Raw genomic sequence first — 12,133 nt, forward strand, 5'->3', positions numbered from 1 at the left:
TTTTCCTCTCCACCACCTCCCTCAGTGTATCAAGACTAGGTACTTGCATACATGGGACTATATTTTTTAAGCTCATTTTAAGTTGCTTCTTTGTCTCTATTATAACTTGGTTTTCCAGACTTAATTATTACCCTGTAATTTATGAACTGTTATATTTTTTTGAACCCTTTCATAAAGGATGCAATTGAGAGAGACAGATACAGAGCTTTACCTATGAAAATGAAATCATAAATCAGATGAGAGAGAGAATTTGTTATATCATGTTCTGAACAGATCAGCGTGCATCTACCCTTCGCCGACAGGTGCGGGTAATCCGCTGAACCCCATTCATGATAGGGATCGGGGATTGCTATTTATTTATTCAATTTTCTATACCGTTCTCCCAGGAGAGCTCAAAACGGTTTACATGAGTTTATTCAGGTACTCAAGCATTTTTTCCTGTCTGTTCCGGTGGGCTCACAATCTATCTAGATAGACATAAAGCATTTAAGGTTCAAGATTAGCTACATACTTTTTATCACATCCCAGGGTGTTATATAGGGTTATATTATTAGCATCTTCCTGCTTCCTAAGCAATAGTGTAATAACCCCTGAATATTACCAGCAAGGGAGCAAATAATAGGGAAATGGAGGAAGGTTCATAATGTGTACTGTTAGATTTATTTTCAGAGTTTATTTTATTATATATGCCGCTTATATAACCTATGTTCACAGTATACACAGGGAAAGATTATGCAAAAAGTCAGCCAAAGTGTGTATAATAGCCAAAATAAGAACTGACTGTACTGAAAACTAGTGCACAGAGAGTGGAAAGGATTTATAAAGAATATGCTCAGAAAAGTGAAACTCTGAAGAGAGAGCGACAACCCTCTCTTGGGGTAAGAGTTTACCGTCCAGTCATTGCATAATTGATTCAAAAAATCACTCTCTGAGAACTAGTAAAGGTAATAAAAGCTAATTTTAAATCTTGTAATTTCTAAACACAGTCCAGGTTCAAAAAATTTTTGTTGTTTGGTTGTTTGGAGCATCAGAAACAATTCTGCAAACGATTTTCTCATGGATATAAATTTTGAATTCCTTCTGCAAATGATCATCTCATGCATCACAACGTATAATGTTTAAAGATTGATTTTGGGTCTCCTGAAGCAGACCACGAAACGGGGCCACGTTGAGACCCGAGACCCCTATAACAAGTTTATCTTTATAAGATAAGTACATCATCAAAAATCCAATGAGATTTATTATATTTTATATCTCAAAAATTTTTTGAACCTGGACTGTGTTTAGAAATTACAAGATTTAAAATTAGCTTTTATTACCTTTACTAGTTCTCAGAGAGTGATTTTTTGAATCAATTATGCAATGACTGGACGGTAAACTCTTACCCCAAGAGAGGGTTGTCACTCTCTCTTCAGAGTTTCACTTTTCTGAGCATATTCTTTATAAATCCTTTCCACTCTCTGTGCACTAGTTTTCAGTACAGTCGGCGCTTATATAACCTAAGCAATTTCCATAAAAGTCATATACAATAACAACTTAATATGGGGAACATAGATTGTAAGGATACATATTAAAATAAAAAGAAAGGGAAAGGAGCAAATATTAATCGAGTGTGGAAGGGAATAGAAAAGGAAAGATGGAAATGGAGAAGGGGTAGAGCAGATAAATCTCTTTGTGAGGACCAGACAGGTCATGATGGAATATAAGATACTAATGAAGAAATAATGGAATTTCTCCCACTCTAATTCCCCTTGATCCCTCCCCCCAGCACCTACTTGGACTCTTTATTTTCTGGTTGGACTGATTTGGATATGGGTTTGAGGTGAGAGGTCATGGCTAGGGAGGAATCAGGGGAGTCATGAGTGATTTGGGTGTGGGGCAAAGGTTTATCATGCTTTGGGAGTAGAGCTCCAAGGGAAGTCTGGACTGGTGTGGAGGAGATCAGGGATGCATGTTTATGGAGAAGCAGAGTATCCAGCTTTCTCCTAATTGTGCTGGAGAGCAGTTTCTTGGGGTTTTGGTTTTTAATTAATGCTCCCTCTGGACATGCTGGCAAAAGCACATGTAGTTCTACACATCTTTGTGGGATTTTACAAAACCTTTTTTGCATTTGCAGAGCCAGAGTGAACTGTGCATATTCTGATCTGGACATCGAAATTCCTCCTCTCCATTGTAAAGGGGACATTAAGATGTGCCATGCTGAGACACATCAATGGTCCATTGAATTCAGCATCCTGTTTCCAGAGGAGGCCAATCCAAGTCACTTGGAAGGCTCCAGAAGACACTAATAAAAGTGAGGTATGTTATTCTCTTCATGCCAAATGTTCAGTGACCTATCCATTTAAAAAGGACTTTTGAATATGTGGTCCTAAACTTAAACAGATATGTTATTCATTTAAGAGTCTCTTTTGCTAAGCTGTGTTAGACACTAATGCACACCTAATGCAGCTTACAAGAGCTTAACATTTGATACACTTGCGCATCCTGTGGTGAGTCTAAGGAAGTCTCTGATTGGCCATTGTTTTGGCCAATCAGGGACTTCCTTAGACTCAGCCCTAAATAAGTCTCTCATTGGCTCAGTTGACTCAGGCCCCTCCCAAGAAAGAAGCCCGGGGCACCTAAGCCATGATGCACCGGGGCAGGGCCTAAGGCCTGCAGTTGTTCGTAGGAGGAGGAGGGACTGAGCACCCCTCCTGCTCCTATCTTTACAGATATGGGGAGGGGGAGGCCGGGGCGTCCGGTGGCAGGAGGGAGTGGGTATCCCTCCTGCCATTTTTTTAAACTGCGGACTGCGCCAATGGCAGGAGGGAGTTTGCATCCCTCCTGCCATTTTTTTAAAATGGTGGAGGAAGCACCGATGGCAGGAAGGAGTCGGTATCCCTCCTGCCATTTTTTTAAAGCGATAGGGGGAGGAAGGGAGCCCTGACAGCAGTGACTGCTTCTCCTGTCACTACTGTCAGGGCTCTGCCCAGACTCAATTGCTCACTGAGCGATTGAGTTGGGGAGTTTGCATGCAAATGATTTGCACGCAAACTTAATAGTGAATCAATTGTTGTTGGCAAATCGGCCAACACCGATTGAGTCGCTATTGTTAGTATATCTAAGTCTTAGTCCCTATTTCAGAAGGGGAATAATTCCTGGATTCTGTGTAGGTCGACCAAAATTGGGTGCTGGAATTCATATGTGGATCAGAAATCTGTGCACAACTTAATGAGGAAATGAGCACCAATTGGCCAATTCATTGTTGCTTGATTGTAGTTCCATGTTGATTTCCCCTGCGTGCTATAACTTGGGAAAACTGGTAGAAGCAGTGGCTCCCTGCTGCTAAGTTGAAGGAGAAGGGAGAACCACGTTGTCTAGGCCACTGAGGAGCATACAGAAACTGATTTGTCCATTCCAGATGAAAGCATCTGCCTCAAGGCAATAAGGAGAGTATATCCTGGAGCAGAGCTGAGGCAGTTTGTTGTTGTAGTGGGGAAATGCAAAGAGATCTATCTGAGGGTCCCCCAATGAGAAAAAAATGTGATGGAGAGGCAAGGAATTGAGTGTCCATTCGTAAGGTTGTAGAAGACAACTCAATTTGTCTGCCAGACAGTTTTTTTCTCCTTGAATATAGACCGCTTTTAGAAAGGTGTTGTGAAGGATTGCAAATTTCCACACCTTTTGAGCTTCCTGACAGAGAGGGAGAGATCCTGTGCTTGTTGATGTAGTACATGGCAACTTGATTGTCTGTCCGAAAGAGGACTACTTGAACATGGAGAAGATGCTGAAAAGCTTTGAGAGCATTGAAGGTCACTCTGAGTTCCAACAGATTTATGTAACACTGATGATCTGTGGTGGACCAGTGGCATTGAGTACGGAGACCATCAAGATGAGCCCCCCAAGCATAGGTCGAGGAATCTGTCATGAGGATCTGCTGATGAGGGGGCATTTCAAACAGGAAACCTCTGGAGAGATTGGAAAAGAGCATCCAACAGTGGAGAGACTGTCTCAATAAAGGGGTCACTGTAATGTGTGGAGAGAGTGGGTCAAAAGCATGCACCCACTGAGATGCCAGGGTCCACTGAGGAATTCTGAGATGAAGTCTGGCAAAGGAGTTACGTGAACTGTAGAGGCTATGTGATCTAGGAAAAGCATCATGTGTCTTGCTGAAAGTGAAGTGAAAGTGAAAAAACAGCACTCCATACTGAAAATAACGATTTCCCACCTGAAATCTGAGGAGTTTGTAAGAGGCTGGACAAACAGAAATGTGTAAGCCTCTGAGATCCAGGGAGCATAACCAAGCGGTTTGATCCAGAAGAGGATACAATGATGTTATAGGTTCTCTGACAAAGAATTTGTCCAGGATAGGGCGCAGATCCCCCATCTTCTTCAGACAAGGAAGTAACAGGAGTAAACCTCCATGTTCTGTTGCTCTAGAGGGACCTCCTCGAAGATATGGAGACAAAGCGGAGCTTTAGCTTCATGAAGAAGAAGGGTGGTCTGGAAAGATTGAAAGGATATTATTTTGTAATTGGAAGGAAGTGCAGAGAGAGGCCTTCCCAGATGAGAGAGAGAGAGATCCCATCCTTGTAGAAATGATGGAAACGACCCCTTATGGAAAAAAAGAGATAAGAGAGGTAGACTGAGTAACGTTATGCTCTCTGTGTGAGTTCATTAAAAAGACTGAGAAAGCTTAGGTGCAGCAGGAGTCTGAAGTTTATGCTGCTGCCATTGGTGCTGTTAAGGCTGCTGTTTCTTAAGAGGTAGCCTTGAATCAGGAGCTACCTTCTGAGGGAAGTGACTTGGGGTAGATGGAGAAGGTGTAGAACCCTTATCTGTGAAAGGGTTCAGGTTTGATCTAATGATGGAGGGAAATGACTTCTCATTTTCAGAAAAGCTCTTTGTAATTGCCTCAATAGAGTCATCAAACAACTCATTGCCTTGGCATGGGATGTTGATTAGTTGATCTTGTAGATTTGGGTCCATATCTATGGTGCGGAGCCAGGCAAGACGGCGCATCACAACCGAGAAAGCAGTGGCCCTGGAGGACAGCTCAAAAGCAACATATGCAGCCTGGACCATATGTATGCGAAGTTGTTCCAGAGTGGAATGCATATGCTGGAACTCTGTCAGGCGATGCTCTGGAAGGTACTTGAAAAAAGTAGGCATAGCATTGACCCAATATTTGAGATATGATGTAAAGACAAAGTTGTAGTTTAAAATTCTATTTGTCATCACAGAATTTTGATATAGGTGTTGGCCAAATTTATCCATGGCCCTTCCCTGTCGGCCAGGTGGGACTGTGGCACAGACCTTGGCCTGATTGATTGTTTTCAAGGAAGACCCAACAAGAAGAGTTGAGACTTTTCAAATCCCGTACAGTGAACCATTTGATATCGAGATTCCTGTTTCACTGGCACAGCAGGAACGGAATATGGTATAGCAAGATTTCTTTTGAAAATTTGAGTGAGAGTGGCATTCATGGGTAATTTTAATGAATTCCTAGGAGGATGAGGTATACCCAGTTCTTCCAAATACTCCTTAGAGTATGCTGAATCAGACTACAAAATAAAGGACATCAAAACAAAAGAGGGGAGATCCCGTTGAGTCAAAAGCGACCGGGAACCTCTTGAAGTATGTCTTATGGCAGAGAAAGAGAGTGAAGCTGCTATGGAATATTGATACCTGAGATCTGAATCCATAGGCAAAAAAAAAACCAGCTGGTGATGAAAAAAGACAGGAGAAGGACTCAACTGTCGAAACTGGTTCTGCCACAGATTTCCTCAAGAAGGAAGATTATCTATGCCTTGAGAAACAAGGTTTGCCTCGAGAAGAGGATCTGGGTCTCGATGAAGACCTCGACAGATGGATCGGAGAACAAGGTAGTGATCTCAAATGCAGTCTCAATGAGGAATGTCGAGGAGTCATTACCCTGTACCTCGAAGAAGGCAATGCCTTATGCGTAGAGGGCTGGAAGTTGGAGATCAAAGTCGAGACACTCGCAAAGACTCAACTCCTTGCATAGAGTGTGTAGATTGATGTCGAAGCACTCTGAAGGACTCGACTCCTTGTATAGAGTGGATTGTCATTTCTGGAGGCACTATCAAGGATTCAACTCCTTGTTTAGAGTGTATTAGCTTTTCTCGAGGCACTACTAAGGACTCGATTCCTTGTACTGAGTGACTAGGTTGAGCTCAAGGCACTGCCAAGGACTCGACTCATTGTATAGTGTGTTCAGACTCCTCTCGAGACACTCTCAAGGACTCGACTCCTTGTATTACAGCTGAGTGCTCAGGCTGGCCTGCAGGAAGCAGGGTCAAGACAGGAGTTAATTTGTCAACCATGTTACCAAATTCCTGATGCAGAATAACTTCCAACATATTCTGCAAAGCCGGCACCAAGACCACTGGTGCTGGTACAATTGGTGTGGCTATAGACTCTGAGGAAGACGACCTTGAGGAAAAATGTTGCCTTGATTTCAAGACACGTGTCCTGGAGATCCTCAGACCCACCGGACCCACTGGTTCTAGAGGTGGCATGTCTGTAAGGGTTGGCTGAGCAATCGTAGCTGATAAAAACACCAATGATAATGGAGCCCCAGGGGAAGAGTTAGCTGAGCTCCCCAAATACGAAGACTTCTCCATCAAGGAAGGTTTCATCGAGGTCGAGGTTGAAGATTTTGACCCTGGAGAAAAATATACTGGAGTCGAGGTCGAGGTCAGGACAGAAATGGGATTCAAGGCCTTATTTTTTTTAGCAAAGGCCAATCCATTACTGGACTCAATGACATCAATTGGTAAGTGTAGCACAGCGGGTGCCCGACTCCAAAACGCGGTCAGGCTACACTTCATAACCCTGGAACCGGCCGGGACTGGAATGAAACCCAAGTGCGGCAAAATCGAAGCCCACAGGCAGAAGCCGCGAACAGGCCTCGCAGTGACACGAAGAAAATAATAAACGAAATATTATTTTATTTATTTATTTATTTAAAAGAAACACGTAAATAAACACAGCGACCCTGTAAAGAAAATACATAAGCCGTGGTGAGAGAAGGCACAAGTAGAACTAAGTCTAGTGCAGAGCATCAAAATGAGTGGCTTGTTGGCTCTGTGGAAAATTGAGAACTGAGGAGACGCTGAGGAGATGCGCGCCCTACGTCGGGCGGGAAGGCACTTACGCATGTGCGGTGTGGCAGTCGCAAACTTTCTTAAAGTTTTACAAGCAAGTCTGCTTGCGAGGCTGTCCACATCCGGACTCCGTGGATGACGTCACCTACAGGTGAGAATATGCTGCCTGCTTGTCCTGGGATAATTGGTACTTGCAAATACCATGATTGTTTGCCCCCCAAAATAGAAGGTTTTGCATGCAATATTTTTGTATTGATGTTCCCTGTTTATGTGGTGGATTATTAAATGTATTTTGAGCTTAATAAAGCAAAAATAAAAACCTAGAGAGCTATTTAGCAGATTGCATTAAGGACATCCAAAGAGTGCCTAAGTTCCGTCCTTAGAACTCAGGTCTATCTGAAGCCTAAACTATGCTCAAAAGTAGACTTCCTTACAATGCCTATAAGACCCAGTTTTACAATTGCTATGCAACTTGCTAGCTCATTCTGTAGCACACTGGTTCAACCTGCAGCCTTCTACCCTAATGTTGCTGGTTCGAATCCCAGTCACTCTGTCTGATGGAAGAGAAATAAATAAAAGCATTAAACAGTATTACAATTATAATGAAAAACAGCATAAAATCGCCATTCTAATAACATCATAATAAAATATTATAACATTAAGGACATTATTTGGACGTCTAAATCTCACCTAAAACTGATTCTCTAAAAGACACCTAAAAAGTTAGGTATCTAAACAGTGCTGAATGCCACTGAGCGCGATTCTACAAAGGAAACCTAACTTAGGCACCTAAACGACGCCTAACTTTAGATGCATTTTGCAGAATCAGGGCCTGAGTGACTTTTTCTAAATAATAAACATTTTTAAAGGATTACCTTCAAAAAGTGGGCAAACCTTTCTCCAACAAGTGATACCTCCTTCACTAGTAAATTGTCCAAGGGCAGTCTCCAGGAAAAATACTGGTATTCCACAGAATATAAAGAAGACCACGTATGGAATAAGGAAAGCGCCTGAAAAGAAATAAGACGAGAAAGATCAGTATAATCAGCTCAGTTTCTATAAATTAACCCCCACTTTTACAAAGCCGCACAAAGCCTTTTAAATCCCTATGAGCTTCAGTAGCCCACGCTAAACAGCTTCATAAAAGAGGCCCTAAGTTAGCTAGGTTTGGGGGGGAGGGGGGTTAATTACCGTAAAACAATGAAAAATATGTTGCCTGTTTAAATTTCACAGCTGCTTATTGCTTGCTACAATACGGTATATCCATTTCCCAAGAAAACACTGTATATGCCATACACAATGGGTCCCTAACACACATATACAATGTCTTATGCTTGACAACCATTGTTTAATTCTAGTTCACATTTGGGGAAAGGATAGAAAGAAACCTTGTATGTGTCTGCTAATAGCAGGTTAGAATTATTTTCAGCTGTAGCAGACAAGCACACAAGCAAAATGTTCAGAGACAGCAGTACAATCAAATATTTTATCCCAGGACAAGCAGGCAGCATATTCTTGACTGATGGGTGACGGCACCGACGGAGCCCCGGTACGGACAATTTTAGAGTGATTGCACTCTAAGAACTTGGAAAGTTCTGGCATGCCGCACCGCGCACGCGCGAGTGCCTTCCCGCCCGACAGAGGCGCGCGGTCCCCAGTTTCTTAGTTTCCGCGGAACTAAGAAGACGCGTTTTTTCAACGGCTGTTGAAAATTTTTTGACTTGCCTTCCTGCTCGCGTAAACCTTTTTGGCTTTTTGCCTGTTTCCTTTTTTCTTTCATTTTTGTAAAAAAAAAAAAAAAAAACTTTTATTTTTTAGTCAATTTGGCTTTTCCCCTGCGGGGCCTTCTGCCACCATCAAGGCCTCGGCCTTCGATTTGGCTGAAGCCGTCTTCACGTTCATGCCCCCTCAGCCAGGGTTTAAAAAGTGCCAGCGGTGTGCTCGGCCTATATCTCTCACGGACCCACACAACTGGTGCTTACAGTGTTTGGGTCCTGAGCATCAGGCCTCCACCTGCACCCGCTGTGCCACACTTAAAAAAAGAACATTAAAAAATCGCCAAATACAACAGCGATTACTGTTCGGTGCCGAGATGTCCGATCCCGTTCCATCGACTCCGACTTCGGCACCAGTTCAGTCGGCACCCTCTTCTTCGACGCCGCGCAACACCGCACCGGCGTCCCAGCATTCAGGTAAGCCGGCTAAGAAGCCTTCCCCACTGGAGCGTCCTCCGGTCTCGAGTGCAGTGAGTCCAATCCTGCCGACTGTGAGGTGCCAGCGGAAGCGCTCCGCCCCTATTGAGGTGAGTCCCTCGACATTGGGCTCCTCATCTCTGGGGCGTCGAGTGGCACCGCAGGTACCGCAGAAGAAAAAGGCGGTACCGGTGCCATCCCTTGATGACCGTATTACGGCCATTCTCCAGGCACAGCTGAAGGAGCAATTACAACAACTTCTTCCAGCTATCCTGGCACCGAACCTTCCGGTGCCGGTCCGCACTGAGCCGGTGCTGATAGTGGAACAACCTGTGCTGTCGGTATCCACTCCTTCGGTACCGCTTCACTCGACCTCATCGGTATCGATGCCAGTCCTTGCACCGGAGCCGAGAGCTCAACATCAGTCGGTGCAGACTTCGGCACCGGTGCCACCGATTACATCGCCTGGCTCGGTATCGATGAGATCGGGTAAGTCGGTGCGCAAGACCCGACATGTAGAACCATCTACTCCAGAGTCTCGGGACCCTTCTTCCCATGTCAGGGATCCTGATCTGTGGGGAGATTCAAAGGAACCCTTTCTCTCTGAGGGAGAATGTTCCTCAGATGAGGAGGATTCTGCTGTACCTGACCCGTCCTCTAGGCATGACACTTCATCTTTCTCGACTTTTTTGAAAGATATGTGTGACTCTTTGTCTATTCCTTTGGAGGCTGAGTCCAAAAAGTCTAAAGCTTTTTTGGATGCCCTTGACTTTGACCAACCTCCAAAGGAATTTTTGAAGCTCCCTCTTCATGACATCTTGAGGGAGACTTTCTACAAGAATTTGGAGACTCCCTTAACGGTTCCAGGGGCCCCACGTAAATTAGACTCTTTATACAAGGTAATTCCCATTCCTGGGTTCGACAAACCTCAACTTCCACACGAATCTTTACTTGTCGAATCCACCCTTAAAAAATCTTCAGGAGCCAGTGTATATGCTTCTGTACCTCCTGGCAGAGAGGGTAAAGCCATGGATAAATTTGGTAAGAGGCTCTACCAAAATGCAATGTTGGCAAATAGAGCTGGCAATTATGCTTTTCATTTTTCTTTCTACCTTAAACATCTCCTTACCACCATGGCTTCATTTGAGAAGTACCTTCCCCAACGGAAACAACAATCCTTTCACCATTGCTTGTCGTCTCTGTTTCAACTGCGTAAGTTCATGGTTAGGTCCATTTACGACACCTTCGAACTTACTTCCAGAGCGACAGCAATGTCTGTGGCAATGCGTCGCCTGGCCTGGCTTCGGGTATCTGAACTTGATGTTAATCATCAAGATCGGTTAGCCAACGCCCCGTGCCTAGGGGATGAGCTTTTTGGGGAATCCATGGACTCGACTACTCAAAAGCTCTCTGCTCATGAGACCCGCTGGGATACCCTACTTAAAAATAAGAAAAAACCTCCCCCAGCAAGGCCTTTTAGACAACAGTCAGCCTATCAACGCCGCTTCACAGCTCGCCCATTGCCAGCAACAGCTCAGCAACCCAGGCGTCAGCGGCAACAACAACGTCAGCCTCCCAGACAACAGCAGCAACAGCAGCCTGTGAAGCCACCTCCACAGCAGAAGGCACAGCCCTTTTGACTTAATTCTCCAAAGTATAGCCAGTACTCCTATATCTGCTCTCCTGCCTCAACCTATAGGAGGTCGTCTCTCTCTGTTCCTCAGCCGGTGGGAAGTTATCACTTCGGACCAATGGGTCCTCAACATCATCCGCCACGGCTACTCTCTCAACTTTCAGACTCTTCCGCCCCAAAGCCTACCAAAAGAGTCTGCTTTGAACAGTCCTCAATCTGCCCTCCTTATTCAGGAAGTTCAATCCCTCCTTCTTCTGAACGCTATAGAAGAAGTTCCTCTAGATCAAAAGGGGCAGGGATTCTACTCCCGTTATTTTCTAGTACCCAAAAAAACAGGAGATCTCAGACCAATTCTAGATCTTCGCGATCTAAACAAACATCTGGTAAAGGAAAAATTCAAGATGCTTTCCTTAGCCATTCTTTAACCTCTTCTCAATCAAGACGACTGGCTATGCTCCCTCGATCTCAAAGAGGCATACACTCACATACCGATCAATATAACCTCCAGACGGTATCTCCGTTTCATGATCAATCATTGTCATTACTAATACAAGGTGCTGCCCTTCGGTCTTGCTTCCTCTCCAAGGGTATTCACCAAATGTCTCATTGTGGTAGCTGCTTTTCTACGCTCTCACCACCTTCAGGTATTCCCTTACCTGGACGACTGGTTAATCAAGGCCACATCCGCTCAAGCAGTTCTCCTGGCCACCAACCAAACCATTCAGTTTCTACGAATACTGGGATTCGAGATCAATCTACCCAAGTCTCATCTCATCCCCACTCAGAGACTTCAGTTCATTGGAGCAATACCTGACACACTCCTCATGAGAGCATTCCTACCATCAAGTCGTCTTCAGACCCTTCAGTCTCTATGTCAGCAGGTGCTTCCACAACATTCCATCTCGGCCAAACAAATGATGATACTCTTGGGTCACATGGCATCAACAGTCCATGTCACACCCCTCGCACGTCTTCACCTGCGCACTCCTCAATGGACCCTTGCTACTCAGTGGTCCCAAGCGAAGGATCCTTGCTCACGACACATATCTGTGACATCATCTCTTCGTCAGTCTCTACAATGGTGGTTGGTATCCTCAAATCTATCCAGAGGTCTTCTGTTCCATCAGCCTCCTCATCAACTAGTCATCACCACCGACGCCTCTCCTTATGCATGGGGAGCTCATTTGAACGAATTCCAG

At 44.4% G+C, this 12,133-nt stretch overlaps 1 protein-coding gene across 11 annotated transcripts in view; it reads right to left on the minus strand.

The window, feature by feature from the left end:
• SLC6A11 (solute carrier family 6 member 11) overlaps positions 1-12,133 on the minus strand; it is a 287,446-nt gene that overhangs the window by 170,668 nt on the left and 104,645 nt on the right. For all 11 annotated transcript variants that reach the window (XM_033926541.1, XM_033926542.1, XM_033926538.1 and 8 more), the window contains one exon: positions 7,985-8,119. In XM_033926541.1, coding sequence (XP_033782432.1) covers positions 7,985-8,119 — 135 coding nt within the window. The remainder of the gene's footprint in view (positions 1-7,984; positions 8,120-12,133) is intronic.

Source organism: Geotrypetes seraphini, chromosome 17 (assembly GCF_902459505.1).
Source record: "Geotrypetes seraphini chromosome 17, aGeoSer1.1, whole genome shotgun sequence".
NCBI classification, from domain to species: Eukaryota; Metazoa; Chordata; class Amphibia; order Gymnophiona; family Dermophiidae; genus Geotrypetes; species Geotrypetes seraphini.